Source organism: Pseudopodoces humilis, chromosome 8 (assembly GCF_049639895.1).
Source record: "Pseudopodoces humilis isolate 2021_Gansu_Grassland_sample_001 chromosome 8, ASM4963989v1, whole genome shotgun sequence".
In the NCBI taxonomy this organism is placed as follows: Eukaryota; Metazoa; Chordata; class Aves; order Passeriformes; family Paridae; genus Pseudopodoces; species Pseudopodoces humilis.
Window position 1 is genome coordinate 19,215,455 of NC_142207.1, and position 27,598 is coordinate 19,243,052.

At 36.3% G+C, this 27,598-nt stretch overlaps 1 protein-coding gene across 1 annotated transcript in view; it reads left to right on the top strand.

The window, feature by feature from the left end:
• The first annotated feature begins 7,099 nt into the window (after positions 1-7,099).
• LOC102105789 (uncharacterized) overlaps positions 7,100-27,598 on the top strand; it is a 33,267-nt gene continuing 12,768 nt past the window's right edge. Inside the window, exons 1-21 of the mRNA XM_088058642.1 lie at positions 7,100-7,720; positions 9,378-9,398; positions 10,902-10,961; positions 12,114-12,167; positions 12,245-12,289; positions 13,086-13,112; positions 13,386-13,430; positions 14,068-14,112; positions 14,732-14,785; positions 15,541-15,609; positions 16,269-16,337; positions 18,104-18,172; positions 20,315-20,383; positions 20,816-20,884; positions 20,970-21,038; positions 22,195-22,263; positions 23,372-23,443; positions 24,029-24,097; positions 24,699-24,770; positions 25,644-25,712; positions 26,154-26,222. Of these exons, the coding sequence (XP_087914768.1) occupies positions 7,100-7,720; positions 9,378-9,398; positions 10,902-10,961; positions 12,114-12,167; positions 12,245-12,289; positions 13,086-13,112; positions 13,386-13,430; positions 14,068-14,112; positions 14,732-14,785; positions 15,541-15,609; positions 16,269-16,337; positions 18,104-18,172; positions 20,315-20,383; positions 20,816-20,884; positions 20,970-21,038; positions 22,195-22,263; positions 23,372-23,443; positions 24,029-24,097; positions 24,699-24,770; positions 25,644-25,712; positions 26,154-26,222 (1,806 nt within the window). The remainder of the gene's footprint in view (positions 7,721-9,377; positions 9,399-10,901; positions 10,962-12,113; positions 12,168-12,244; positions 12,290-13,085; positions 13,113-13,385; positions 13,431-14,067; positions 14,113-14,731; positions 14,786-15,540; positions 15,610-16,268; positions 16,338-18,103; positions 18,173-20,314; positions 20,384-20,815; positions 20,885-20,969; positions 21,039-22,194; positions 22,264-23,371; positions 23,444-24,028; positions 24,098-24,698; positions 24,771-25,643; positions 25,713-26,153; positions 26,223-27,598) is intronic.

The following is a 27,598-nucleotide window of genomic DNA, read 5'->3' on the forward strand; positions in this document are numbered from 1 at the left end:
ACTTTTTCTACCAAGTCTCTGTCAGTTGCTAATATGGTGTACTACATACAGCAACATGTTTTAACTAGCTGATCATATTTCCAGCAGAGTTATTCTGCTTTAAGTTATTGGAAAATATCTTCTTAAAATGTGCTAGGTGAGATTAATGCACCTGCTATTTATTACACCTTCCTTAAAAATACACGAGCTTCCACTCCTTAAAAATGTAATTACTGTATTTTAAAAAGAGTTTTGTATTGCTAATTACAGTTATCAACCCGAAAATCAGGCAGGTGGAAGAAAATAATTATGCAAAGTGTAGTGTACAATAAGAAGCAACTGACATGTAATAGCAAATTCAAAATAATTACTCGTCACATACATTTTCATTGGCCCCAATGTAGCAAATCAAATTAAATCTTTATCTTTAATAATTTTGTAAGCATTCTTGATCTAGTTAAATGTCCATGTTTGTACCATCAAATGTTAAGTTGAATATTTAGTATGTTGAAACTGTAACTGTACTATTTTATTAGCATGCTTTCATTCTCTTGTTAGGCTAAATGCTTCAAATACTTTTGAAAATAACTTGCTTATATATAGATATGCTTACTTAGGCTGTAGGATGGAAAATATCTCTCGGTGAGGCAAACTGAAAATGAAAGGAGAATTATTTGAATAAAAGTAGAAATTAACAAATACCTTAAAAACAAACAAAAAAAAGCTTTGATATTGATGATTGATACTGCATGCAGATTATGAGTATTTACTTACCACCAAAATGCTCAGAGTGAGTTTTTGGCTGTATTATCTCTATATAAAATAGGAAAATACTGTAGACAGCCTCCGCCCCTTTATGCTATGTTAAAGTCTTCCTTTCCACACCTCCTGAAAAACATTGCAGAAGAGCAGAAGAGTATTGCAGAAGAGTATTAAAAAAGAGGAAAATGGAGAATCATGTCCACACCAGCTGCAATAGAAAAAGACATGTTTACTATTCCAGTCTCAAAGAATCATTAAAATATGTTGGGAACTATACAAAGATCAAATCTTTGCCATCAAAGCCTTTGCTTACAGCATTCCTGTGTCAGTGGGTTCAAAGGAAAACACCTGATTTGCTTTGATCAGCTCTTTCAGGCCACATGCTCAAGATTTCTACCAAAAAGAAAGACAAATTCTGATTTTGCTGGAATCTATAGTTCTGCAACTACCTTCATATACTAAGATTTCATTACTGTTTTTTATAAGGCTGTACCATTAGATGATCATTTTTCATACAGAACCAGGTGAAGTTGCAGAACATAAGTCCATATTTTAAAAAAATTTAAACTGTAGCCTCAAATTTGACAAACAGTCAATTTGTCAAGACTTAACCATGCTTAACTGACTGCTCAGTTGAATCCTGAGCTGTCAAATTCACTAGAATACATTCTGTAGTCAAAAGTTGAAATACAAGTTTCTATTTTATCTTTCTTGAGATACAATGCTTGGTAAAGTTCTGATTTTTTAAAAAATTTTCTTGTTCAATTATTTCATGAATTTGAAGTTTTGAACTGTTTTTCCCAAAATTTGCATATGTGATACAACTACAGGACTGTGAACCACATTCTTTATAACATTGCTCTTTAGTATCAGGATTCAAAATATTGCAAATGATGTGCTTTCATTATTTTACAAGTTCAAGTCAGGTAGACTTTTGTTTCTTCTGGGCACTTTGGTCATGTACTGACATGTATAATATAATGAAATAAATACTCTTGAAATACCATTACACCATAAGGTAGTCAGGTTAAATGGTCAAGACTATCCTGAGGCCATGAAGTTTGTGTCAAGTGTGCATATTTTTAACAGTTCACAGCAGACTTGATATGTGAATAATTCACACTGAAGTAGCAAAAAAATGAAAACGTATTTCAGGAACATCATGTCAAGCTCTTTGGGACCAAAACAGTTACCATCAGAGCAGAGGAAAACCAAATTCTGTCTGCTTCATGCTGTTCCCATAAACTGGCCTTCTCGGTGGTTCTGTATTCCTTTAGCATATGGAAATACTCAGATGGTATTTTGCCAGCTATGCTGGCTCATGATTACTTCATATCTAGTGATGTTGCAGGCTTGTAGGACAGCTGAAGGCTTAGTCAGGACTCTATCACATTCTAGTGACATGATATGGTAGAAGATGTCAGTTACCCTACCTTAAGAGAAATTACTCAAGACGTCTCAATAATGTATTGAATTTTGTCAAACAGTGGATGAAAGAGTCACAGTTGAGCCAGACCAGGCTCAAGAGTCTGTATAAAGGAGGTACTCACAGACAGAAGGGAGGGACAGATGAAGAGAGCTCTGGGAAAGAAGTTTGGAACTGCCAGGCTTGCCGCTACTTCTGCTCATTAGGAAGAAATAGTGATGGTTGTTGCTGACACAAGAAGTCGTGCTACACCACAGCAAGTGGCATCGAAGCCCCACTTCTTCATTCAGTGTCCCTTCAAAGTGCCCTTGCAACCTCATGTAGCTCTGAAGCTGTCACCACCTATGTGATGATAATGTCACCAACAAGGAGGTATAAATATCACTTTTTTTCCTTTCCTACGAATGCTTAAACAGTCACAAAAAGATCTTGCAGATCTTTTTTCATTATGCCTTTCTTCATGGTTCTAAAATGACAAAGAATTCCCTAGATTGAGTATAACCTATTTAGATGTGGTTTTAAATAGCTCTAATATACCCCTCTATTCTTTGAGAAAAAGTATTAGACGTCATTTCAAAGACTTGAAATACTGAGATCATACAGCTGAGAGCTCTTGGATTCCAAACAGTGATGGAAAAAATTCAGAGATCTGAATATGCAGCTCTATCTGTGATCTCAGCTTCCCTTGGTGCAATCATGACATAGCCTTATATTCATGTCAGTCTTCGACTCCTGCAGAGATGACTCCTGGAAGCATATATGAGGTAAGATAGCCAGACCCAACTTAGTCAACTAAGTACAGAAGTCTGTAGCGTCATCTCCCAGAGGTGTAAAAGATACTTAAATATGTTTAAATATGAGTGGAATGTAAATGCAATTAATTGTCTGCTGAAGCATCCAATGTCTAGATTACTCAAGAAAAAATACAACACTTTTTTACTCCTTTACAAAAGAAATTAAATTTCAGCAATAAATTTATAACACTTAAATGACAGCATGAATGTTCCTTAGCATAGTTTTGAATGCATTTATTTTATTTTAAAAATATATACAGTGTAATGCAATTGAAATATTAAATAAGCACTTAGTAAAGTTTGTGGTAAATGAGGCAAGAAGTCTTGCTCTTAATTTTTATTTTTAAGAGTTACCTCAGATGTATAAAGGCATACATATTTTACATTGGTACCATTCAGGTTTTGATAAGCTGTCACTATAAGAATGGTGCAGTATTGAGAACTTCACAAGTTCAGAAGACTGCAAGTCTTGAAGTGTACTGTGTTATGTGACATAGCTGGAATTCTAGACAGAAAAATACTATGCAAACAGGTATAAAAATGTGGAGGCCTCACTAAGCTTTTAAAGTTGCACCTGGCCAAGAAAAAAATAGAAAAAAATTGTCCTGAAGATGTACATTATTCACCAATAAAAGGAAATAGCCTGAAGCCAGGAACTTGCTACTAAACGTGTAAGAAGAGCAGTTACTTAATTAAGAAAATATTTGCCAGCTATGTTCTGAGGTAGGAATTAGCAGTGAAAATGAAAGAATGATAATGTTTTGCTTATGGGAAGCATACAAGCCCAATCATAAATAACATGCTTTTTCTTGCTAAAATTAGACTTTCTTCTCAGTAAGATTTAGGGGCTATGGGAGATTTATTATACCTATTGCAGATAAAAAACATATCATTTGTATTCCTAAATTGGAAGATACTGCCTTTTCATTCCTTGCCTTAATCAAAATCGGAACATGACAGTCTAAGCACAGAAAAATAAAAGTGGCTGGAGAGAAATAAACATCAATTCTTTACAGTCCTGAAAGAAGATTCTTTCTTAGCTGTAATTGTGGCACCAATAGCTGTAGCTGGGTTAGTTTCAGCTTTGGTAAGGATAAGCAGCCATACAACATGTAAAGTTGCATTCAGCCATCCTAGTTTACCAATTTTGGACTAATTACCAGCAAATATGGAAAAGAGAAAATGGGGTTAGAACCACAGCAAATGGCTTCAACATTCAGCTGCATTGTCCTAAACAGGAGCCAAAGCTGCATTCCTTCCCCACAATCTCCTCAGCTGCCTTGTCTGTACCTGTGATAAGTGGGCTGAGCTGGTGGACGCTCAATATGGAAAGGAAGACAGCAGTTAGCATTGAGTCCTCTCTGTGCCTGTTGGTGGAAGATGGTAAGTCCACAGTAAAAAAAAAAAAAGCATTTCTGAAGAAAAAATCTACTTGTTTAATATGTTAATTTGGAATGCAAAGTTTTCTGAGGCTCTTTGAAGAATAAGGTGACAAGCTGCAATCACTGGTAAAAAAGATAGCCTTCAGGATCCCTAGCCACTCGGCTTAGATTTTGAAGGCATCATACAATGTGTCACTCACTGTTCTCTATTACAATGTTTAAAAAGAGATGTGTGGCAGACAAACCTGCAGAAACTGAAACCGGCTTTCAGACTGACCTGCCTTTTTCTACCACCTCATGCTGAACAGTTTCACCAGGAACTGAAATTTCAGTTGGCCAAGTTCATGGGACAGTAAATATCTTTTTAGTTCAGTAGTTAATGGTAATCCCTCATTATAAGGAGATTCTTTTAGGCTTGAAAGGGATCCTACAGGCATCAACTGCTAAGATGATGTTGACAACATGATGTCCCTTACGAAAAGCTGCCTAGTCAAGCGTGAGAGACATGCAAAAGTATGAGGGTAAAGTGTGTGTAGTAATGATGGGGGAAGAGAGTGAACACAACTGGGCTGGAGTGTAGTGAAGTATGTTGGGGTAAGAACAGACCTCTTCCATTCATGTCCAAGTTACGAATGAGGATTTTCGTGTGTAAACCGGTGTGGGGGCTAAACCTAGAATGCATATGCATAGCCTCGGGGGGAGCAGAGGAGCGGGTGGGTGTGGAGGAGGGGGAGCCAGGATTGCTGTTCTTCGCCTTTCTCCTTTCTGCTGGCTCCTCCTGCCATATGACACCGATTGTCACAGGATCTTGCCGCCTGGCTTCTCCCTCCTTTCCTCACAGAGCACCCATCACAGGGAGGGCAACACAGCTGCCAGCGAGCCCAGAGAAGAGTCCTGCATCTCTACACCGCCTTTTGCTTAGGAACTTTGAGGTAAGGAACCCCTGCCCTCTATGTCTGTGTCTATAGCCACAGGAATTCCCACCCTAAGCTATCAGAAACCTAGAAATACTGCAGACAAGGCTGTGTGAGGGCATTTTGTGAGTCAGATCACTTATGCTCAGTCCTGGGAGGTTCATTCTTGCCACCAAACTGCCCTTTGGGTATGCTACCTGAGAGGGTTTGCAGGGAGCTGGCAATGAAACCAAAGTGCAGCAGGAATGATTTATCAGACCCCGAGCAGCCTGTGAGGTCAGGACAAAGAGTTATAATCACTTCAGAAGGGAAAAGTCCTACCAGCAGGTAACTGTTGAGCCTAGGCTCAGCACTCTGGGCCCACGTCCCCAGGATTGCACAGCAGGTACATTCATGCCTTGACAGCACCCTCAGGCCACGATTGTTCCTCCATGGAACTGTTGGGGCCTGGGGCCTGGGACAGCAGGGAGAAATGTGCACAACGATCAGTTCTTAAGTAAAGAGAACAGGGGAAAACTAAAGTTTGCCTTGGTACCTCCTTCTCTCTATGTCAGCTCCGGAACAAGCAGGTTTACAAAAAAATACCTCTGTGAATTACACTTGTGGCATCCACACAGGTACAGCCACTGCTAAGGATTTGGAGGACTACTTGCTGTATAAACGATACCAGGCAGTGAGAGAGAACTGAAGTTTGTTTGTAAAAGTCTGTCTCCAGTCTCATGCTAGAACAACATGCACTATGCTTGAAAATTATTCCAGTATGTCTCTGTTTATTATTTCTTATGTGTTTTTGAAAATATTTTACCCAAAGAAAGCAAAATCAGTTTGTTTTTAGGGAAGATAGTTTAAAATGCAAGACTGCTAAGCAACCTGTTGAAGCAAAATCGAATAATGTTTTATCATCCTTGTACTGCTGTGCTTCTGTATTTCTGTTGTATAGGAAACAAATGATGTTCCTCAGATTCTGGTGGCTTTTGTGGATATTTGAACATCATGAGTTTTTAGCAGAAAATCTCAGGGAAGAGAAGATATATGGATTGAGAAGATCAAAACCTAAACATATTCTGTCAAATATTGTAGAAAAATATCCCAGCCCAAGTGATCAAGGTGAATATTGTGATTTTAAAACAGGTGTGATTTTAAACAACCTTATTTATATGGATTCTGGACTGTATGGTTAACTTGCCTTCTAAGATGTTACAATCAGCCAGGTTTGCCTCATCCTACATTTGTACATGTCTTATTTTTGCACTTTTATCTTTTCACTCCCATCTTTTCCTTCCCTTTTTATGTATTTCAGAAAAGGAGATAGCATTTGTATTTTGTTATGATGTGGCTGAGAGCCTATTACCGTCACAAGAATAATAGCCCATATAACTATTTTCATAGAAGTAATGTCGTCAATAGTTCAGAAAATCAATACTATACAGTATATATACTATACTATACAGATCCTGCTTTTGGAAATTTTTGTCACTGGATGTGAGCGTTAGTACTAGAGACAAAATCCAGCTCTGTCAAATCACATTCCAGTGTCTTTTTCAGTAAGCCTAATTTTCTTGTACATGTCTTCCACCTATGCTAGTAGGATATACAGTGAAATACCAGGCAAGATGACAGAATGAAATTTTAAAAAACACTGCAATATTTGTCATTTCATTCTACATGACATCAACACACCTTCAGTTTTTTATTCCTTGGGACATCTGTTCCAGAGCAAATTCCTCAGCCTCTATCAGCTCTATCTTCTATAAAGGGCTCACATCTGTGAATACAGATGTCATCAAAAGTTTGCATAATTCCAATCCCACTCTTGAATCTTAAAATACATGTAAGGGTAGAATGACATTTAATATGAAGTCACTCCACTCACCTACATACCTATTTATTCTAGATGAAGATTGCATTCTGGAAATTGCTTTTTTACTGGACAGCTCCGAAAATGCTAAAGACTATAATCATGAACAACAGAAAAAATTTGTACTGCAAACAGTAGACAGAATGAAAAGTCTGCAGCTTAGTTCTGGACGTACCCTTCGCTGGAGGATGGCCTTACTTCAGTACAGCAGCACTGTTTTCATAGAGCAAACTTTCCATGACTGGAAAGGTCCTGAAGCATTCAAATCCCACATTACTCCCATCACCCACATAGGTCATGGCACCTACACAACTTACGCTATAACTAATCTTACCCAACTCTACATGACTGAAGGGACTTTGGGTAGTGTAAAAGTAGCCATACTTTTCACTGATGGAGTGGATCATCCAAGAAACCCAGATATTTTTGCAGCTACAGCTGATGCCAAACACCAAGGAATTATATTTTTCACAATGGGAATGACCAGAGTGGCTGAGGAGGTTAGCAATGCTGCCAAGCTCCGGCTCCTGGCCAGTGTCCCAGCATCCAGGTTTGTTTTCAACCTCCAGGAGAAAGAAACTGTGGAGAAGGTTCTCAAAGAAATGGTATGTATGAGAAAGAATTTGAAATAGTGATAGGAACATATATAAATCTTGTCTGATTTCCAATATTTTGAAAATACATTTTTTCAATATACCATTGAAGAAATTTACACATTTTACATGTAGAAGTGGCCCAATTATTAATGAGATCACTGTGCCAAAATGCAGGTTTCCTTTCTTTTCCCACCATTCAGATCTTGTCATCAAAAATATTTAATACTGCAAACTGAATTAGATCTAAACATTATTTTTATATTTTCCTCCTAAGAAAGGTATTTCAAATCTCTTTCCTTAAAAAAATCCAATCTTTTTCTACATCCTAGTGCTTTTTTCTGTAGCAAGTAGAAAATTGAAGTTGCCTTTTGTGTCAGAAAAAGATGCAGCTCTTGTAGAAGTGAAAATAAATTTGCAGACCATGGAGATAGCTCAATTTATATAAAATCTGAGCTTGGTGATAGACATCCTTAAATTTCCATGGAAAATCTACCACCTAATCAAAAGGTGATATATAAATTGAAGCTTTGTTTGGATGCCTTTCTTCTCTATTTAAACTTCATATATAAAAAACATTCCCTGCCAAGTATGGAGCCATACCCTAGCCTATAAACCTGATGACATAAGCTGTGGATGGAATCCCTATCTGAGCATGCACAGAGATATAAACTAGAATTATAAGTAACAGCCAGGAGACTTCTGCAATCAAATGGACACCAAAGTGATCTCACACAGGCCTAGAACATGCACCTATGTTGGCTCTCCTGTCTTCCTGTCTTTCACTTTGACAGCATGCTACTTTGCATTGGTTTCCCTGCAGAGCACCCTTCCCATATTCTCTGGTACTATCCCTGCTTCCTGTGTCACAGTAATCACCTCTCAAATAACAAAACACACTTTATTTTACCTCTTCTAAACAGGCAGGCAACCTCAGGTGCTTTCTTTCAATAACATGGCTGCTCTTTGGTTTCAGTGATGGCTTTGTCATAACTATACGTGCATACATGAGAATTTTAGAGATCTGTGTTGCACTGCTGCTTATCAACATGTTTGTGTACTCTCAAGAGGACTTCATTAGTTCTGGAAAGTGGGAGGAGTGCATTGTATGTGGGTGTCTCAGCTCCAGAGATCTTCTAGAAAGTAACAGCTAAATTAATGATGATAACTTAATATGATCATTATCAAATACTTTCTAGGGTGTTCTTCCTGTTCTCACTTTGTGTGTGCTTTACAGTAGGAATAGGAGAGCTTCTGATTTTTCAAGTATAGAACATTTATCCTTCACTCCTACTAAACAGTTGCTGCTATTCAGCAGTTTGTAAACAATGCAGTTTTTGTGCAGTTTGTGCAGTTTCCCATATATCTAGCTAACCAGTTTATCATTGTAATTTTAGCAAATTATAGCTGGATAAGGAGAGTCAGTGATATCAGTCAACAATTTATAATAAGAATTGAAAATATTTAAATTATTTTTTTTAGAATGGAGAGATTGCTAGAATGTTTCTCAGAAATTAAAGTTTAATTAATGTTAGCCAATATATTAAGTTTATAATTTAATCAGCTAGTTGTTGAATCTACTTATTTTCACATCTTGCAGTGTCTTTTCTGTAGAGCTGGATTAAGACTTTAAGTTTCTAATGTTGTTTTCAATATCTGTCTTTTACAGAAAGATCTGTCTGAGGAAGAGGTAAATATTTTAAGTATTTTTTTTCCTATGTAGACCTACTGCTTAATATAGATACTTACAATTATATGGAAACATAATTCAGGAAAACTGATAGCTCAGGAAGTTGGTTAAATGCTGAGTCTAATGAGATTGTTTTCAACTTAAATATGTTTCTGAATTTGCAGGACAGAGCTTTAATTTGCAATCCTAACATAATTTACTAATGTATTTAGTAATTAGTAATTTATTAATTTACCAATTACAAATGTAATTTGCTAACCTAAAGTATTTTCAAAGAAAAAGAAACAATGTGTGAATATTCAGGCAAGCAAGAATTCCTTGATACATCTTGACATGTTCTCTTACAGACTCAGTGAAAAAGAAAACATGACACAGAGTTGAAGACAGGGCAGTTCTATCCCATAATCCTCTTCCTGTGTGAGAGGGTTTTAAAAAGGGAAAGATCTCAAAGCTCCACCGCTGTGTTCTTCCAGTTTGTCCATGCTGTGTCACCCTGACTGTAGGCATTGATAGGCCTGGCTGGAATTTTGTGGGGAATAAAGTTAGTTTTCCTTTTGAAGACGTGAGTGCTATTTAAGGCACAGTTATCTCAGACAAAAAATATTCTTCTAAGCAGCTCAAGCTTATAGTATGAGTGTTCACAAAACTTTGAAACATTTAATTTTTCACTTATTTCCACTGACATGTTGATTTTTCTCCAGCAACACAGAAGTAGTAAGACACTCAAATGTTAGCCTTGGAAAACTTTGTCACTAATTTGCGTATTCAGATAAGAATGATATTTAAACCCTTCAATTCCAGACATCTTCAATATGAGCAGAGGTTTAACAAATAACTAAACCAAAAATAAAAATTACATTTTTTATCCCTCCTTCAGAAATAACTCCAGCATCTGTGATAACTCTATTTATGTAATGATCTTAAAGTTTCAAAAAGATCTTAAAAATAAGATATATATACATACCATAATGATGTTTGACTGCAACACCCCATGGTAGAGATGACAGAAGAGAAATAAAGATTATCAAGTGTTATAATGAACTGCATTAACTAAATGAAAGTATATATCCATACATACCCTGTTTATAGATCAACCTAGAGCTAAACTATGAACTAACCTGCATACAATGGAATTAAGTAAAGGGATGTAAGATGCTTTTTTACTTCATCTTCTTGGCTATCTCCATAGTGCCTAGCAATGAAAACAAAATAGACACAGCATACCCATAAACTGACCTTGTGGAGCGTTTAGAGGTAAAGCCATTATCAAGATGATTGAAATTTCAGGAGTAGGAATGATACAAAATTTTGGATGGAGTGTAGGAAGCCCCATTCTAGATGAGTGGTAAACTGATAGCTAAAAGATTTCTGTAAAACATGTAAATATAATTTCTGGTCTTTACAGGTGCATTTAAACTAGCCATACAGTAACTTAAAGGAAATGTCTGTGTGTTTGCTATCTCTTCCATTAAAATGTGCTGATTTGTACTATTTTCATTCAAGTGTCCCCAGGTTGGCATATGTAACTGTAAGAAGGGAGAAAGAGGCCTTCCTGGTCCTGCTGTAAGTAGCTGTCATTTCTCAAATAACTGATATACAGTATAAATTAAAATGTAATTCATTGTTTAAAATTTTATAAGAAATTATTTGAACCCAAATCCTGAGACAACAAAAGTTCAAGGGTCAATACATACTTCTCCATAGATAGATTGCATGAAGATGCCACACCAGCAGGAAGTGCCCAGAGAGACCAGAGAATGCCATGAGACGCTCCCTCTGTGTTGGGAACAGACAGAAGGAAGAACAGTGTGGTGCGGTTCTCCTTTTAGCAGGATGAAAGGCAGGAAGGAACACCATTCCTGTTGCAATCAGACAAGACCAGCTGGATCTAACTAGCCTCAAATCAAACATTGATATCTAAAAAGCTCTTTGAAAGCAAGAGAGAGAGCAAAATACTGAAGCATTAGGAACAACTGAGACAGGAATAAAGTGGACTGGACTTCTTTCAGAATAGTCTTACAAATAGAACCCCTTAGCAAATCTAGGGGGTTGCTTCATACAAGGCTTGGTGATCTAAACTGCAGGGCTTACATTTCAGAAATAACTGAATGATCTGATATTATATTCCTGACATTGAACCAAAGCACTATAGCCCTTGCTGAAGGTGAAGGGATAGTGTCAAGAGTTTGAAAGAGAGCCCTAGATTTGCCCATCCTCATCCTTTTGACCTGAATATCCTATACATACACAAACAGAAGGACAGCCTGGGTTTATGCAGCACAATACAATGCACTTTAATCGAAAATGTACCCTCTAGTGTGTGCAAACAGTAGTGTTTGGGTTAATATTTGCTGTCTTTACATGGAAAGTGCAGGTATTGCTTACACAGAAGCATACACCCCAAAGAGTTGAGAAGAAAACAAAATATCCACTTAGCAAACTGTGTAGTTACAAAACCAGCTGATCACCTCTTTTCTTCAGAGAAAACTGAACTGTCTTGTTCATAACAAAGACAAACAAGGAAAATGACTTCCTCTTGAGTTGTTCCTGCTGTTCCCAGATATTCAATTTCAATGTTACGGTAAATGCAGAGATTTTGAGAAATAAATCTATAGGAAGCAAATATTTTAAGTTTGAGAAAAATAGCATATATATGGTAAAACAAAATTATTTTTACTAACGTATATCATAAGAATTGTATTTTGTTGTTTCCAGGGTAAAAAGGGTCGCACTGGGGATGATGGAGCTCCAGGCCTGAAAGGAGCAAAGGTGATTGCTTTTTTAGATTTAGGAGAAAGATCTGTCTTGTCCTTATCCCACTGATCTTGATGTTGAATTATTCATAGGGGGACCCAGGTCTTAATGGAATCCCAGGACGAGATGGAACAGAGGTAAAAAATATTTTTTTCCCTTTCTTCTCCAGTGAGCAGTGTTCCTTTAAGGTGAAATACCACCTTTTTTTTTTTTTTTTTCCATTGTTATAAGAGCAAATTTCAATTCTGGTTTACTATCTAATGATTCATTAATGTTAGAAGAACTGAAAACATTCGAATTGTTTAAAGAAAAGGAATAATTCCTTCTTACATGTGTGATCTAGAAAATACTCTCCAATAATACATAGTACCTCCAAAACATTGAAATGCTCTGATATGATAATCTAAGAACATTACATAAATTGACACTCTGCCTGCATCATTCTGGGTTTATTTAAATTTGACAAATAAAGGACCCAGTGTATAATAGCAGTGAAAATTCTGAATGACATATCTATAGGAAGTAAGTATACAACCAGTCTCTTAGTGCATAATTCTGAATTCATTCATATATGGATCCCTCTACTTTCTGCTTTCTTATTTATTCAATACATCCTTTTTAATTAGTGACTTTTTCTTGTTTTCTTATATTAGCATGTTTTTCACTAAGATGGAAATATGAACTCTACTTGATCTGCTTTTACATCACCAGAATCCCAGTCTAAAATTATACGTTCATACAATTTTTTTATGCATACAACAGCATCTGCAGTGACTAAAAGGCATAGTACTTCAAATCATATTGCCATATTTATCAGTTTTCTAGTTGAAATGTTATTTTTCTGTAGAGAGTAGAATATTAAGTAAGCCAATACTCATATTCCTAATTTTGGGTTATATATTGTCAACCTGCTTTGCTTTTTTGTTTTCCCAGGGGAAATCTGGATATAAAGGAGAGAAGGTACTTCTTTTAGTCGGAATTGATGCCTACATCTTTGTTGTTATTTATTATATATAGTGCTGTTTTTCTTTTAAGTACTAGTAAGGAACAACAACATCATCTTAGAAGCTGCTTCACAAGCTGTAATAGAAGATTTAACTGTTCCTCAATGAACTTGCAGCACTATTGCTGTGTCCTGAATAATACAATATTTAGGTTTTCAACTAAAGCATCTAGAGAATAATGGTGATATTCCAATATAGCTCATAAACATTTATTCCTATTCCTTTCCAGGGTGAAAGAGGTGAATGTGGAATCCCAGGAATAAAAGGAGACAGAGTAAGTAGCCAGAAAGTTATGTTTCCAAGAAACACAGTTAACCCACAAAAAAAAAAGATACAATTCCCTTAATAACAACCTCAATGATAGATTTAAGGCATATATTAGTTCTAAGGCTGAGGGAAATTGACAGCTGGCAGCTTTGAAATATGTAGTGAGCAAGAACACCATTTTTACTAACTTCCTGAGCTCTTTGTACATTTTTATATAATTCCTCTTATGGCCCAAGGCTGAGCCTGTTCAAAACAATGGTAAAACTCTACTTTAACAAAGGCAGAAGTATTGAAATAATAAGCCAATGGAATGAGACATAAAAATGAAAACAAGGTTTCTAACTCCAGTCTTTAAGATTTAGTGCATAATTGCTGTAAATATTTCAAACAGAGCAAACAGAGTTTAATCCTGGATTACTGGTCCTTGACAATGAACTCTGTTCATCATTACACTGTATTTTGATTACCAGTCAACCTAAAAATATTTACTTAATACTTTGTGGCTGCTGAGCTTTTCTTAAATTTGGTTTCTATTTTAATGTAAAGATATCTAAATAAGACACCTTAGTAAAATGTTACCTAAAAGTGGTTTTGACAAAATCTAAATATACAGAAATATATCCTTTTTTTCACTTATCTTTCAGGGCCCTGAAGGTCCAGCAGGCCCCAGAGGAATAAGAGGGATACAGGTAAAAGAAAAAAAAAATAAAAACCAACTATGAAAACAACAATATCTGGTTCCCTGGGATCCAGAGATCTGAAATAGTAACATACCCCTACTGACATGGAATATATGAGTTGCTGTGTTCAAGGCACCCAAACCCAAAATTAATAAGAATTTGGAGAAGTAATCTAGACAAATCATCCTTATAATTCATTCAGTCTCAAAGACCACAGCAAATACAGTTCCATAAAAACCAAAATCACTCATTTCTCTTTCAGTGTCTTAACTATTTCATTCCCTCAAGAAATACATGGAAACTCTTTAGTCTCTTGTCATCCCAGTACTCTCAGACTGATGGGCAAGAAGCTTAGCCCATCACAGATATTTCAGTAGATCTTGACTGTAGATTGCCTTTAATTGTATTCAAAAAAAGGGAGAGCCAAATTCTCTCCCTGAACACCAGAAGCAGCTCCAACTGGGTTGAGTAACTGAATATATACATGCATCACAAAGCAAAGCTTCAGTTTTGATATATTTAAAACTCCTATTTTCATACAGACTTCAGCAAATAATAGATTTTTTTTCAAGCTGACATTTTTACAAAAGCTTGAAAAAACTCATTGAAACCACTCCTCTTTTAATAGGGTCTGCAAGGACAATCTGGAGATCAAGGGCCTGAAGGCCTGCAAGGATCAAAGGCAAGAACTGCTTTATTTCTTCTCTTTATTAATGTTAAAAGGTATTAATATAGCTTCACAATAATTATGATTTTATCCTTTTATTCTATACCCTTCTTGTAATGGATGCAGTTTAACCTGAGATAGCAAATTGTGTATGTTTTGTACTCTACAATGTTCTTAAGCAAGGTATTACTTTGTTCTTTGTATCAAATTCAGGTCCAAATCACACTCCCATCTTTATTAATGAACAGTTAAAAGATGGTAGAGTAACAGAATATTACTTACCATTCTATTTCTTCAGTTCTCAATTTAAAACACTTTTTCCCCTAAGTGCAGAACAGGAATTCAGTTTGGCATCTCAGATCAATTCTTTTCTTGAAACTGAACATTCTCAAGAAGAATTCTATAGTTCAAAAATAGTATTGTCATAAAGAAAACCTTGTAAGTAAGTGTATAAGGGACATTATTTGTTATCGGTCTTGATATTTTCTTTGCACCTGCTGGCTGACAGTTACACACAGAACAGCTGAGTGTCAAAATGTACATGATATGAAATATTTTTCCTTTTGTTTTATATCTTATCTTTGTATATGATAAATTATTACAAGGGAATTTTGAAGCATTGAAAGGATGAACAGATGAAGTACTGAGTAAGACAATTCCAATGGCCTGAAATTCAAAATACACTAAAAATTAACCTACATTGTGAGTTAAACTGATTTTCCTAGACACCAATTTATAAGCAAAGTTGTTTCCTTTACATCCTTTGAAAGGGTGAAAGAGGTCTCCCTGGACCACCTGGCTTGCCTGGAGAGACTGGAATAGGACTGCCAGGCCCAAAGGTACAAAAACCTCATCTTCTGTATTGCATGTATTGTAGGATAAGGACCAAGACAGCTGAGCTAATAGACTTGCTGATTCACAAGCAAGACTGTAAAAGCTGATTTTGTGGCACTGGAAAAGTATTTTGTATGCTATCAAAACTGTTTGCAAACAGTTGCAAACAAAAAGTATATTTTAAGTATATACTTTAAAGGATTTTTTTACAGAAGTTATGCTTGACATAACCTCTACCCAAGAAGTAGGTTAAAACACATGCATAGTCTTAAACAGAAATTAATCTGCGCAAAACAGACTTGTTGGTTTAGATGACTAGCAAAAAGAGAACAGAAACTCTATGATAGAAATACTGACCTCTTGGGAAAGGACACTAAGTGATTCATGACTGGGTGTATGAAGGGAATAATTAATCTTTTAGACTCAAAATTGTCTTCTCTCAAATGGAGAATTGCGGCTGTCCCCTAAAGCTGTTAAACTGCACCAGTTCAATGCCTGTCGGGCCTTGCATGGTATATGACTCTGAGGACACTCAGATTTTCTCTGCCTTCCTGTAGTCTTCTAGATTTAATATTTCAAGCACAGAATGCCTGATGAGTTGTTATATGCTGCACACATAAAAATACCTAAATCAGGCATATTCAAAGTACATCTTTCTTTGAAGGGTGACACTGGTTTGACAGGAAGACCAGGCCCTGTTGGCCCACCTGGAGTTGGTGAGCCAGGATTTATGGTACGTCTATTCTTTTATTTGATGAGAAGAAAGCAGGATGGAAAGTAAAAATTCTCCATGCTTCCCCATAAAAATGTGTGCTAAATTATACCATCTCTTTTCTTTCTTCTACTATTTCTCGTTCTTATACATATTACATTGTCTGACTCTCTTTTCTCTCAATAAACTGGAAATGTTTCCAATTTTTTAACTTTTCTAATTGTTATATCTCCAAAACAGGTATGAAAATATAACATCTGATGCAAAACCACACAAATATATAAACTAATCTGTTCCCTGATAGATTTAATCTATCTGTCAAATCCCTATGTGATAACTTTAAACCTGACTGCTTTTCAGTACCACTAGAACATTAACATCGGCATGGCTTTGAGGAGGAGACTTTCAGAATTTGTAGTAGGTTTGGCTTCCTTCTTTCCCTTCCTCTTCCTGGCAGTTGTAAACTCAGTCTCTCTGTGGTAATTTGTGGTAATTTGTGGTAATTTGGAAAACCAGCATGTCGATTTTATGGTCCTTTTTTCTAAATTTCAGGCAGCACCTTCTACTGAGCTGTTTTTAATAAAGCAGACTTAAATTCATTTCTCTTCACCTGTATGAAAGATTTCTAGTGGAACCACAAGACAATTTTGTTCATATTTTTCACAAGTACCTTTTCACCATTAACAAGGCAAAATTTGGAATAAAGTTTTCATAAGAGGTGCTCCCATGAAAAAGAAAATTATTGTTTGGTAGGTGAACTGACTGATTTCAAACCTGCTTGAAAATACACTACTGGAGAGCAGTGAGCTCTTGCTGAAGAGCCCAAGGAGAAGAGAATTACAAATAAGGCTGGTGGTGACAGTCAGTCCAAGTGGGGCAGTAATGCTTGCAGAGTCTCTTCAATAACACCATAGAGCAAATACCCACTCCCTGGGGGAAGAGGTGCCTGTGATGTGAATCTCTCCTAGCCACAAAAGTACTGCTATAACAAGAGATTCTGATTTAAAAACAAACAAACAAACAAACAAACAAACAAAAAAAAACCAAAAACCTAAAAATGTTACTTTATTTATTTTAAAGTTTATTTGCTTCAAAAGAAGTTCCTTTTAATGGCTTAATAGAGTACAAATATTTTTACCTCAGGAATGATTCTAAAGCTCTGTGCAGAAGGAGAAGCATATTTAGGCTATGTGGAGACAAATCTACCAGCATTCTGTGATGTATGTGTAACCTCAAGCAATAAATCAGAGAAAAAAACTCAAAAAGCAGAGAAAACACTGTGAGGCAGGCTCAATATGCACAGGTGTTGGACATGCAATTTTTTGTTATTTGCCCTTTGTACTTGTATCTGATCAGCTTTCAAAAAGAGAAGGGCATGCAATTACTCTCCCAATTACAGTCACATCTCTCTACAGCTATGTCTCAGCATTACTCTACACGGGCTTTAATCTCGTTCTGTCTCTTGTGATTATATTGATACATTAATAAGGATTAGCAAGAATTTGTAAAATGGAAATTTAGGGAGTGAAAATTTCCAAAATGTAAGGAATAGGAATTTCATCTATATAATCTGTGGTTTCTTAGTAACCTGAAAGGTATTGTTACTGCTATAGGCCAGAATGCTCATCACTTATTCACTGGGAATGTTGTGTTATTGTTGTATTTATAACTGAGTATAACTACAACAACATCTGAAGACATGCTTATAAGAATGATATAGAGCACTCAGCTGTTTATTTGAGTGATTAATACATATTCTAGTAATTTTAAACTTATTTTGTTAACAGGGGCCTCAAGGACCTCAAGGTGTTCAAGGAGAAAGAGGTTTACCAGGAGAGGGGCTTCCAGGAGCAAAGGTACAGCAGTCAAAGGGCTCTAAGACCAGAGCAGCACCATTAAATGAGTGCATGCCAAAACAAGTCCATAAAAGACACAGGAATCTGAGAAAGTACTTTGTAAATTAATATTAAAATTTCCCATCAAGCAATCCAATATAATTTGATGAAATTCACTTGGTCCAAACATGACTTGTAGGCACAGCTAGCCTTTGGGGCCTGTAAAGACAATATTTAATTTACCTGATGCTTGATTTGTGGGATCTAAGCCTGGAATGAATTCCATAATTTTAAAACAGCCTCAAGCATTTGACTTTAAATAAAATAACATTAAAATGTTCCTAGGTGAAAAAATTAGAATTTTGTTGTTGGGTTTTTTCTTAATCCTCATATAGACAGATCTTTGCTGTCACTATAAAGACAGACTTCTAAGCTTCTTACATACCTCAGCCACTGGCGTATGCATTTTAGCAGAAGACTGAATTCAGTTTGTGGGGGAAAAAAGGTGCTGTTACTAATTTGCAGATCCAGTGAAAGTAATGACAGTGGTAGCTGTACCACATGGACGGACTTAATGGAAGATTCTTTTGCTGCCCACTGGAAACCAGTTCCTAGGCTGAGTTGTCACTTTGACCTTTGGTTACAGTAACAAAGTGACACAGCTTGTACATGAACTAAATGAGCAACTAAATAGTTTGCTTATTTTTATGCAAGCACCAATTCAGCTTGAGAGAACAATAAAAAATGCTTTCACAGCTGCAGAGTCCAATGCCCCTTTACTAAAAACCTTAGAATTTCTGCTTAGCAATACTGTTGTCAGTCAAGTTGAAATTTAATTGCTGGTAGCAATATATCTTCAAATATCCAGTGTGTATTTTATGATGAGAAATTATATAAATTATTTAGTGTCATTGTTGATGGCTTGTATCTGCTTAGCAGATCTCATGAATGAAAACTAGCAAAAATACAATTTGAAGACAATTAATTTCAAAATCACTCAATTGCCACAGAAATGCCAATTCATGTGGGAAGAAACACTACAACTAATAACTGAAACACAGCAAAAAGGCACAGTGGGAACAACACAGATGAATGCATAATCCAACCCAAACTATTAAGCAGTTGAAATGGATAGCCAGAATAAAATAATCAAAGTGAAATTCTGTCAGCAGTATTGGAACTCTTCATTCTATAAAAAATATACAGCTTTTTACTGCCAAGTCTGACCTGGAGCCAAGCATGTATCAACAAAGTCCATACATATCTTTAATCCAATCTATGGCTGCTAAGCATGTCAGTTCTTTGGTTTTAAACACATTTTAAACAAGTGATTTGTTAATCTAAGCAAATTTTAAAGTTGCTTTCTTCATGACTTTTTACTACAAGCTCACAGTTTAGTGAAAAGGATAAAGAAGGCAGATGTTCTAAAGCATCAGGAGTAAAGAATTTAATTTTAATAAACAGAAATCCTCATAATATATTTCTGTCAAAGTTAAAATGATATAATTGATTACTAAGGATAGAAAAGATCTGTCAGGGATGTAAAATTTTGTTGTCTTGGATGATTTTTTGACAATTTATACAAGCTAATATCTGCCTCTACGTGTTTTATCAAGAGAAGTATAGGAAAGCAAAATATTTGTACCTTTATTAGTAACCGGCACTTTTCCCAAGGCTACTGTTTTGTAAATGAACATTTATAAAGGCAGTGACATTTACAACAATACACTCAACCTAGTCTTCATTCTGGCAAATGCTTAGTGGGAGCCAGATCCTCATTACCTCACTTCAATGAGATTAACCCATGAGAAAAATAAGCAGAATTCAGTTTTCAGTTAGTCTCAATATTCAGCCCTGCAGAAATTTAAAAGAGTTGTGGTTTTTGCCATTGATTTGAGAGGACGCAGAACAGGACCTAAAGTAATTGAGGTAGGCAGAAAGATAAAAAAGATGCTTGTTCAGCTCTTTCATCAGCAACCTCAAATTGCAGGGCAAACTCTTTTGAAAAGATAATCTCTTTGGTGTCCTGGAACACAGATCCAGGTGCAGTTTTCTGGTTCTTTTCATTCTGGTTTTCATGATGACAGAGCAAACACTGTCTCTAGTTACTTCAGAGAACAGCTGTTCTCTCCACAGTTAACAACTTACTATTTTTTCATGTAGGGAGACCGTGGCTTTGATGGACCAAAAGGCCCTCGTGGACTTCCAGGCATCAGCATAAAAGGTGAAAAGGTAAGCAGTAAATACACCAGGGGATTAATGGAGTGCAAATAAATCTAATACAGGGAATACAGGGTTGATACTCGCTAGAGAAGGTACAATGAGGAAAGAAATCCATAAAAGACACTGGATAATGTGGCATTTACTTGAGATTTATGCCCAATAGATTCTCCCAACCCATTTTAATATCTCCTCATATTAAAATAGGAGATGTTAGAAAAAAACATCTGATTCTTGGTGAAAGTTAAGGTTTAGAAAGGGAAAAAGACTAGAAGTTGTTTGCAACTGAACTGATGGGGAATAAATGCACATGTGAAAGATAAAAGGTCAGATCCCCAGCTTTACTGACTTCAAGATAAGTTAAGTCAACATGTACTGACTACCATGGGAGATGTCCCAGATTATTTCTGCATCTTTACCTAACTAAGGAACTTTGTTTGCCAGGGTGAGTGTGGTCCTCCTGGTTTACCGGGATCCATTGGATTACCTGGAATTGGAATTCAAGGAGAAAAGGTACCATTTTCCCCTCACCTCACATTTCAGTGTATAGTAACTGAGACTATTTTATTTTTAACAATTACTTAACTACTCTTCTCAGGGAGTGGAAGGCCCAAAAGGACCACCTGGCTCTAGAGGGCTACCAGGACAGGGGATACCTGGACCAAAGGTCAGGGAATTTTCTGAAGTAAAAGCTACTGTGCTGTTTTTACCATTATGTTTCATGATCAAGAAATAGTCTGTTTCTATCTATACTTATCCACATTAAATAGGATTGCTGAACACCAATCTAAGTATTGACGTAGTTGAAGGAAAATGTTTTCTTTATTGATGTTATAAACCATACAGCAGATCCCACTCCAGCCAAAAACCTTGGTAAAGTAATGCCATGGCTATTTATTTAGGTTTTTGCTTGACTCACACAGAAGCTTTCAGGTACCACATACCAAACAATGAGCTGCACTTTGCCTCATACAGTTCCACTGAGAGAGCTGTCTGCCTTGAGCTTGCACTTTCTACATATCATGTGGAGATGCAGTAAACCTGTTACAAAATCTAGTTGCACTTAAAAGAGAGGACCATCCCAATTTCCATATTATCTTTTATTCTCACTGTATGTTTCCATTCCAGAAAAATATATACACAGATACATTAGTGACTGCCTTCCTTGCAACTTCTGCTACCTATTGTCTCACCTGAATTTGTGTATCTAATATATCTAGACACTAAAAATGGTCCAAGGTGTAAGGAAGACTACTTTTTCTGAAGAAAAACTGTCAGAATAATTTAAGCTTAACTGATTCGCAAAACACTTTTAATGAAAGATATCACCCCAGAGTTGTTTGGAATAGAGATTTCCTGAAAGATGAGACAAAGTTCTGAATGACTGAAGGCTGTCAAAGCATGGTATAAAGGAACTCGAAGTGTAAGTGGGTCAAGTGTCCATGACAAGTTAAGAATTTTGCAGCATCAAGTATCACCTTTTACATTTTGAATGATTGTGCAGGGATATGTTTATCACTGCTAAAAAGGAAAAAATTTAATTAATTGTCTGAGAATGTCATATATGCTCCTGAAATCTCAGCTCTTTGGCAGGAATGATTCCCAGGGACATACAAGTATAGATTTATAGCCGTAATAATTTCCACCAACAGCTCTTTGATGACAGCTCAAAACACGTGGCAAATTCCCAATCTTTGTGACCAAGTGTTTAACACATCTTTCTATAGGCAATATCATGCTAATCTTTCTTAAAATTTAAGCAATGAAGCATATGCTTTTATATTTTTCATGATAATGCTGTTAAAAACTAATATCTGCTTAAGGGTGAACAAGGCTTGCCAGGAGAGACTGGAGTACCAGGAGAAAGAGGTATTGGAGAACCTGGTTCTAAGGTACATTGTTAACAGAGGAATTATTTAATCTATTTATTCATTTGGATTATAAATTTATATTTCCTGAGTATCCTTTCTGAAGCCACATAAAAACAGGTTTAGAAATAAAATCTGTTCTGTAAAAATGTAGTAAGACTTATGGTGACTGGAAATTTTCACCTGCCTGGCTCGTGCTCAAGTCATCGTTGCACACAGCTCACCTAGAGCTCTGTCCAGTAAACCATCCAGAATATTAAATTGTTGCCAGAACTCACAGTCCCAGGTATAAGCTGTGCTGTAGCCAGAGAGGTGAAAAAAAGCCCTGAACAGTGGTTATTGTGCTGCTCCTTCCCTTTTCACACAGAATATGATGGAAACAGAGCAGCTACATCCTCACACCTTCATACAAGAAACAAGCTGTGCTGGTGGACAGAAAGAACAATTGAATTTCTAAGAGGAGAGGAAGCTGTGCTGAAGTGCTCAAGATAGTAACCAGTCCCTATGTCATTAACAGCCAGATTAACATAGAATATGGGATGGATGAAAAAGTAATTTTGTGACACTGGAAAGGCACAAGGCTGTCCTGATGTTGCTCTTGTTTGTTAGAGATTTGTGACAGGGGCTGGAAAAGAAAAGACATTATTCAATTTTTCTCTTTAATTTCACAAAATACAGTAATGCTGATTGAACCCATTTGACCCCAAATTATCCCATTTCATCTAAAACCAGGTCAGGCTCTCGATTCTTACATAAATAGGGCCATGATAATTCCACTGACATGAATTGATTTGCATTGATATTCATCAACAAGATGTCACTGAGTCACAGTCAGTTCTATCTGATGTTTACTTCAAATGCTGCCACTTAATGAAATGATGGCATTATTAAGAATAAGCTGAATCATTAATACCTAATAATTTGTATTGCATAGATAAAATGCACAGTTCAAAACAATCAGACAGTAGGACAGTACCAAGTGGTAAGAAAAAGATAAGACTTCAGTTCATATGCATAAATGTTTTCTACAAATATGGAGTTTAGGAAAAAATTAAATAGATTTCCTTAATTCAGAGAAGGAATAGTACCAAGTTTGAATTTAATAGAAGAACTTACTTTTTACTGATGTCAGGGTGATCCAGGGTCTTCAGGACTGGCAGGTCTGCCTGGTCTTCCAGGAGAAGATGGAGCCCCTGGACAAAAGGTTAGTTTATCTCTCTCTGCAGTCTATCTGCTTCACCCCAAACATTGCTACTGTTCTTACTGTGCTAACACCAAAATCTAGAAGAGAGAGTGTCCATGGACAAGGGGAAAAGTACCACATTTTTCAGAAAAACAAATCTCTTTCTAATATACTTTTGTAGGAAGAATTTCACCTTTTCTAATTTTTGGGGTGGGGCATTGCCTTACTTTGTTTAATATTGTATGTTTTTTGCAATTCATTAAATGCCCTGCAGCTCAGAAGGGAAACCACTAAAATAGCTATGGACAAGCTTTCATGGCCTTCTGACCGTGTTTTTTCCTAGACTCAGGAACCCCATTATTTAAGGTTATACACTCAGAGTGTTCAGCTGTCACTAAGGAAATGTGCTATTTCATGGATTCCACATGGAGTTGTACAGTGCTTGCTTCTGAATATGGGAAAAAAAACTCTGGATACACCTGACATCACTGGGAGTTTTGTCATTGATTTGGAAAGGTCTATGGTTTTAATGAATTTATTCAAGGGAATACAAAATTTATCTCGCATCATTGTACATGCAGTGCTCCTTTGATTTTTCTATTCAAGGGTGAACCAGGGTTGCCTGGTCTTAGAGGTCCTGAAGGTGCTCCAGGAATTGGAATACAGGGGGAAAAGGTGAGGATTTCTTACTGAAGGTGTCATTGAAAATTGTAATGTCCAGGAATAGGGTTGTCAAAGACCTCTCTTTTTTTCGTCTAATATAAGTAACAAAAACAAATATTATTCTGGACTCATAGTTGTTTCATTTTGTTGTAATTATTACTGCCTAGTAATATGCTTGAGCAGCAGATTATCTTTAGAACTTTACACTATTCTAAACTTTCCTGGTCAGTCAGACAGGGCATTGTGATCAGTTGATTGGCCCTATTTGCCTTCAAATTAAAAAAACAGTACTAGCAAGTGAATTATATTTTCCTGTTTTGATTATTTTTCTTCCTTTAATATTCCTTTTGGCTTTTATTTTTCTCATAGTATTCTGTGGTAAACTGGTTTATTTAATTTCAGATTAAATCTATGTCATTTTAATTGTACAAATACAAAACAGGACAATTATTGAGCAGAATTAACTGACTTTACAATGAAGGCAATAGGAAGAGCTCATGTGCACCACCTACAAATAGAAGTTCGCTATCTTTCACTGACATTTACAATAGATTTCAGTTAGCACATTCTTAAATTAGTTGGCATTTGTGACATATATTTTCCATTTTTCTAGGGAGATCAAGGACAGAGAGGAATACGTGGATTAACAGGACCAACAGGAGTGCCTGGACCTGTTGGAGCTAAAGTGAGTTTATTACTATGTTATACATGTAAAATAGACTCCCAAAGCTGTACGTTGTTCTAGATCTCAGAAACAACTGTTCCAGAATGAACTTGTTTCATAAAATATAATTTCAGAAAAGTTCAGCAAAGGCTTCTCTTAACAAGAATCACCATGAACCCTATCAACATCTAATAGTATTTTTTAAAAACCTTTGCATTTACCATATTGCTTCCCTGTTGGTTTGGAAGAAGTAAAGGTATATACTGATATTTTTATACTGAAATATTTGAGAAGATAGTATGGTGTATGGCATACAAATACATGACAGGACTTTATTAGACCTTACACTGACTAATGGCTGATATTCTTTTATGGATTTGTAGTTTCTGTTAAAATACTCAGAACTTACTGAAGGTGAGAAAAGAGCTACTCCAGGTTTCTCCTCTGGTTTCTTGTTCTTTCGCTATTTTTACACACAAGAGTATTTCCACAAAAATAAAATGAGAAAGAAGTAAAAAAGTACACTGAAAGAAACATTTTAAAAAATCTACTCTAACAGAAATATATATATGTTTTCAGTATACCTACACAGATAGGGCAGGAAGTCTTGAGCACTGTATGTGGTGGACCAAGTCTTGAATACACTAAGAAAAGGACTTCTAAAAACATGTTTGTTCAGTGAGTGAGAAGAATCTCATTTCTATAGAGAAAACAGAATATGGTTGTTAGTTCTCCAAATAGTTAGACTGATCTCTGCATACAATAGCTTATTAGAAATACTAACAGAATTTTAATGGAATTAAATGTAAATTGTTGTATAAATGTTTTCTCTATGCGATGGTCATGCTCACTTTCAGAAAAATCCATTGTTTTTCTCTCCTACCTTCTCTATAGGGGGAGCCTGGTACACCAGGACGTCTTGGAATGCCAGGCCCTCCTGGAAGATCTGTGCCTGGACCAAAGGTACCATCCACATTCCATCTCCAAGTGCTTAGAAACCCAGGGTGAAAATTGAAGTGGGCTATGTTAATATTTGTGTAAACAATTCCAGCCTTATGAAGTCAACTAAAACTTCTTCTTTCCTATGAACAGAGTTGTGGATTGTATCCAGTCTAGTTACCACTGTGCCCTGGTATTAATTGTATGGCAGCTTGAGATGTGGCCTACCTTTGTTCATTTCTTTATTTTGAATAACCTTGGATAGCAAAACGCTTTTGTTTATTCTTTGTATTTTTGTTCTATTTATTCTTTCATTTTATTTATGCTTTTGGTGTTTAATGTTAGCAATAGCAACAAATAAAATTAGCTGTTATGTTCATTATATATGAATTTGTATAAAAGAAACCCACGGCCTGTGGTGTTTAATAAGATATGTAACTAGAGAATTTATTTTCTTCATTGCAGGGTGAAATTGGGTTACCTGGTCTTGCTGGACCAATTGGAGAACCAGGTTTTGGGCTTCCTGGGGCAAAGGTAGCTCCTAAATTGTTAAACTAATTTCTGATACAACTGTAAAATAAGGCAGGAGGATTTCAGTGAAGTGAAAACAAATCTAGGATGGCCACAGTGTTCCACTGAAATGTTCCACAGTTCTTAATGTGTGGCAGAGTATACTCTGGCAGAGTATAAAGATTTGCAGAGCTGGAAAACCATGGATGGTCAATCCTCCAGAGTCTGTGAACTGTCGGCTTTCAGATGGCAGAGAACCAGGAAAAGAATGATTGTTTCTAACTGATGAGGAGTGAATTCAGAGGCAACACACGATTAACCCTGCTTACAACAGCCTACATATTAATTAGCATGTAGTTAATTTTTCTCAGCCATGCTCCTTTGCATCATTCATAACTTTGACACAGGGTAATAGAGTAAGAACATGAATATGTAGCTAATCTCTAATGGCTTTCATCTATCACTTTTCCAGTACTGCCTCAGTGGTACCTAGATTCAACTTTCATAAGCCACACTTCATTCCAGGAAAGATTTTGTCTGCAGACAAATAAACTCAGGACATACAAACCTGCATTTCTCCAAATATATTGGATCCTGCCTGTCCCTCCCCTACCTGTTTTTTATTAGTGAGGTTGACAGTACTTTTGTATACATCCCTAATCCCTTGTTCTTTGAGTGAATTGAACAGAGTAACAGAAACATGTTCATGAGAAACATGACAATCTCTATCCTTTTTTGATCAGTCAATGGTTTTCAAGATTTTTACATTTATTTTCATCAGGAGGAGCTTATGCTGATGGAATCACATAATTTTCTGGTATAGTCCAGTCAATTCAGAGAACTTCATGTTGTCTTCATTTCTGAGGAATCTAACAGGAATTAATCAACTGGAAGCATACCCTTTGCTCAGAGCTGCAAGTCTCTCTTCCTCAGCCTTAAGCCCCTGTAAAACTTTCAATTGGGCAATACTGCATGTTTCTGTGACTACAATCTTCACTTCTTGCTGTCTCTGCCAGCATTAGTTGTTCTGCTTTTGCTTAGTTCTTAGACACACAACCATACAAGGTAAAGCCATACAGGGTAAAGTGTTTTACAGTCTAATTTTTTTGAATTATTTTTGCATGGGTCTTTTCTTGCCACTGTTTTAAATGCCCATATTTTGGGTAGCTACAGGAACAAATGCAATCTTGATCATCCATTCTATTGCAACTGAGCAACTCACTGCACCCCCCAGTGTGGCTGGGAGGGTTAGGGTCCTCTGAGTTTTCTTGGTAAATCTGTTCCTGAGATACTCCAGCTGTCTGATCCATGAAAGGAGTTTAGTTGTACATTTCCCATAGGAAGATCCTGTTACACTCAAAAGGTTTCATGAGGTTCCACAGCATTACAGGAAAATAGAG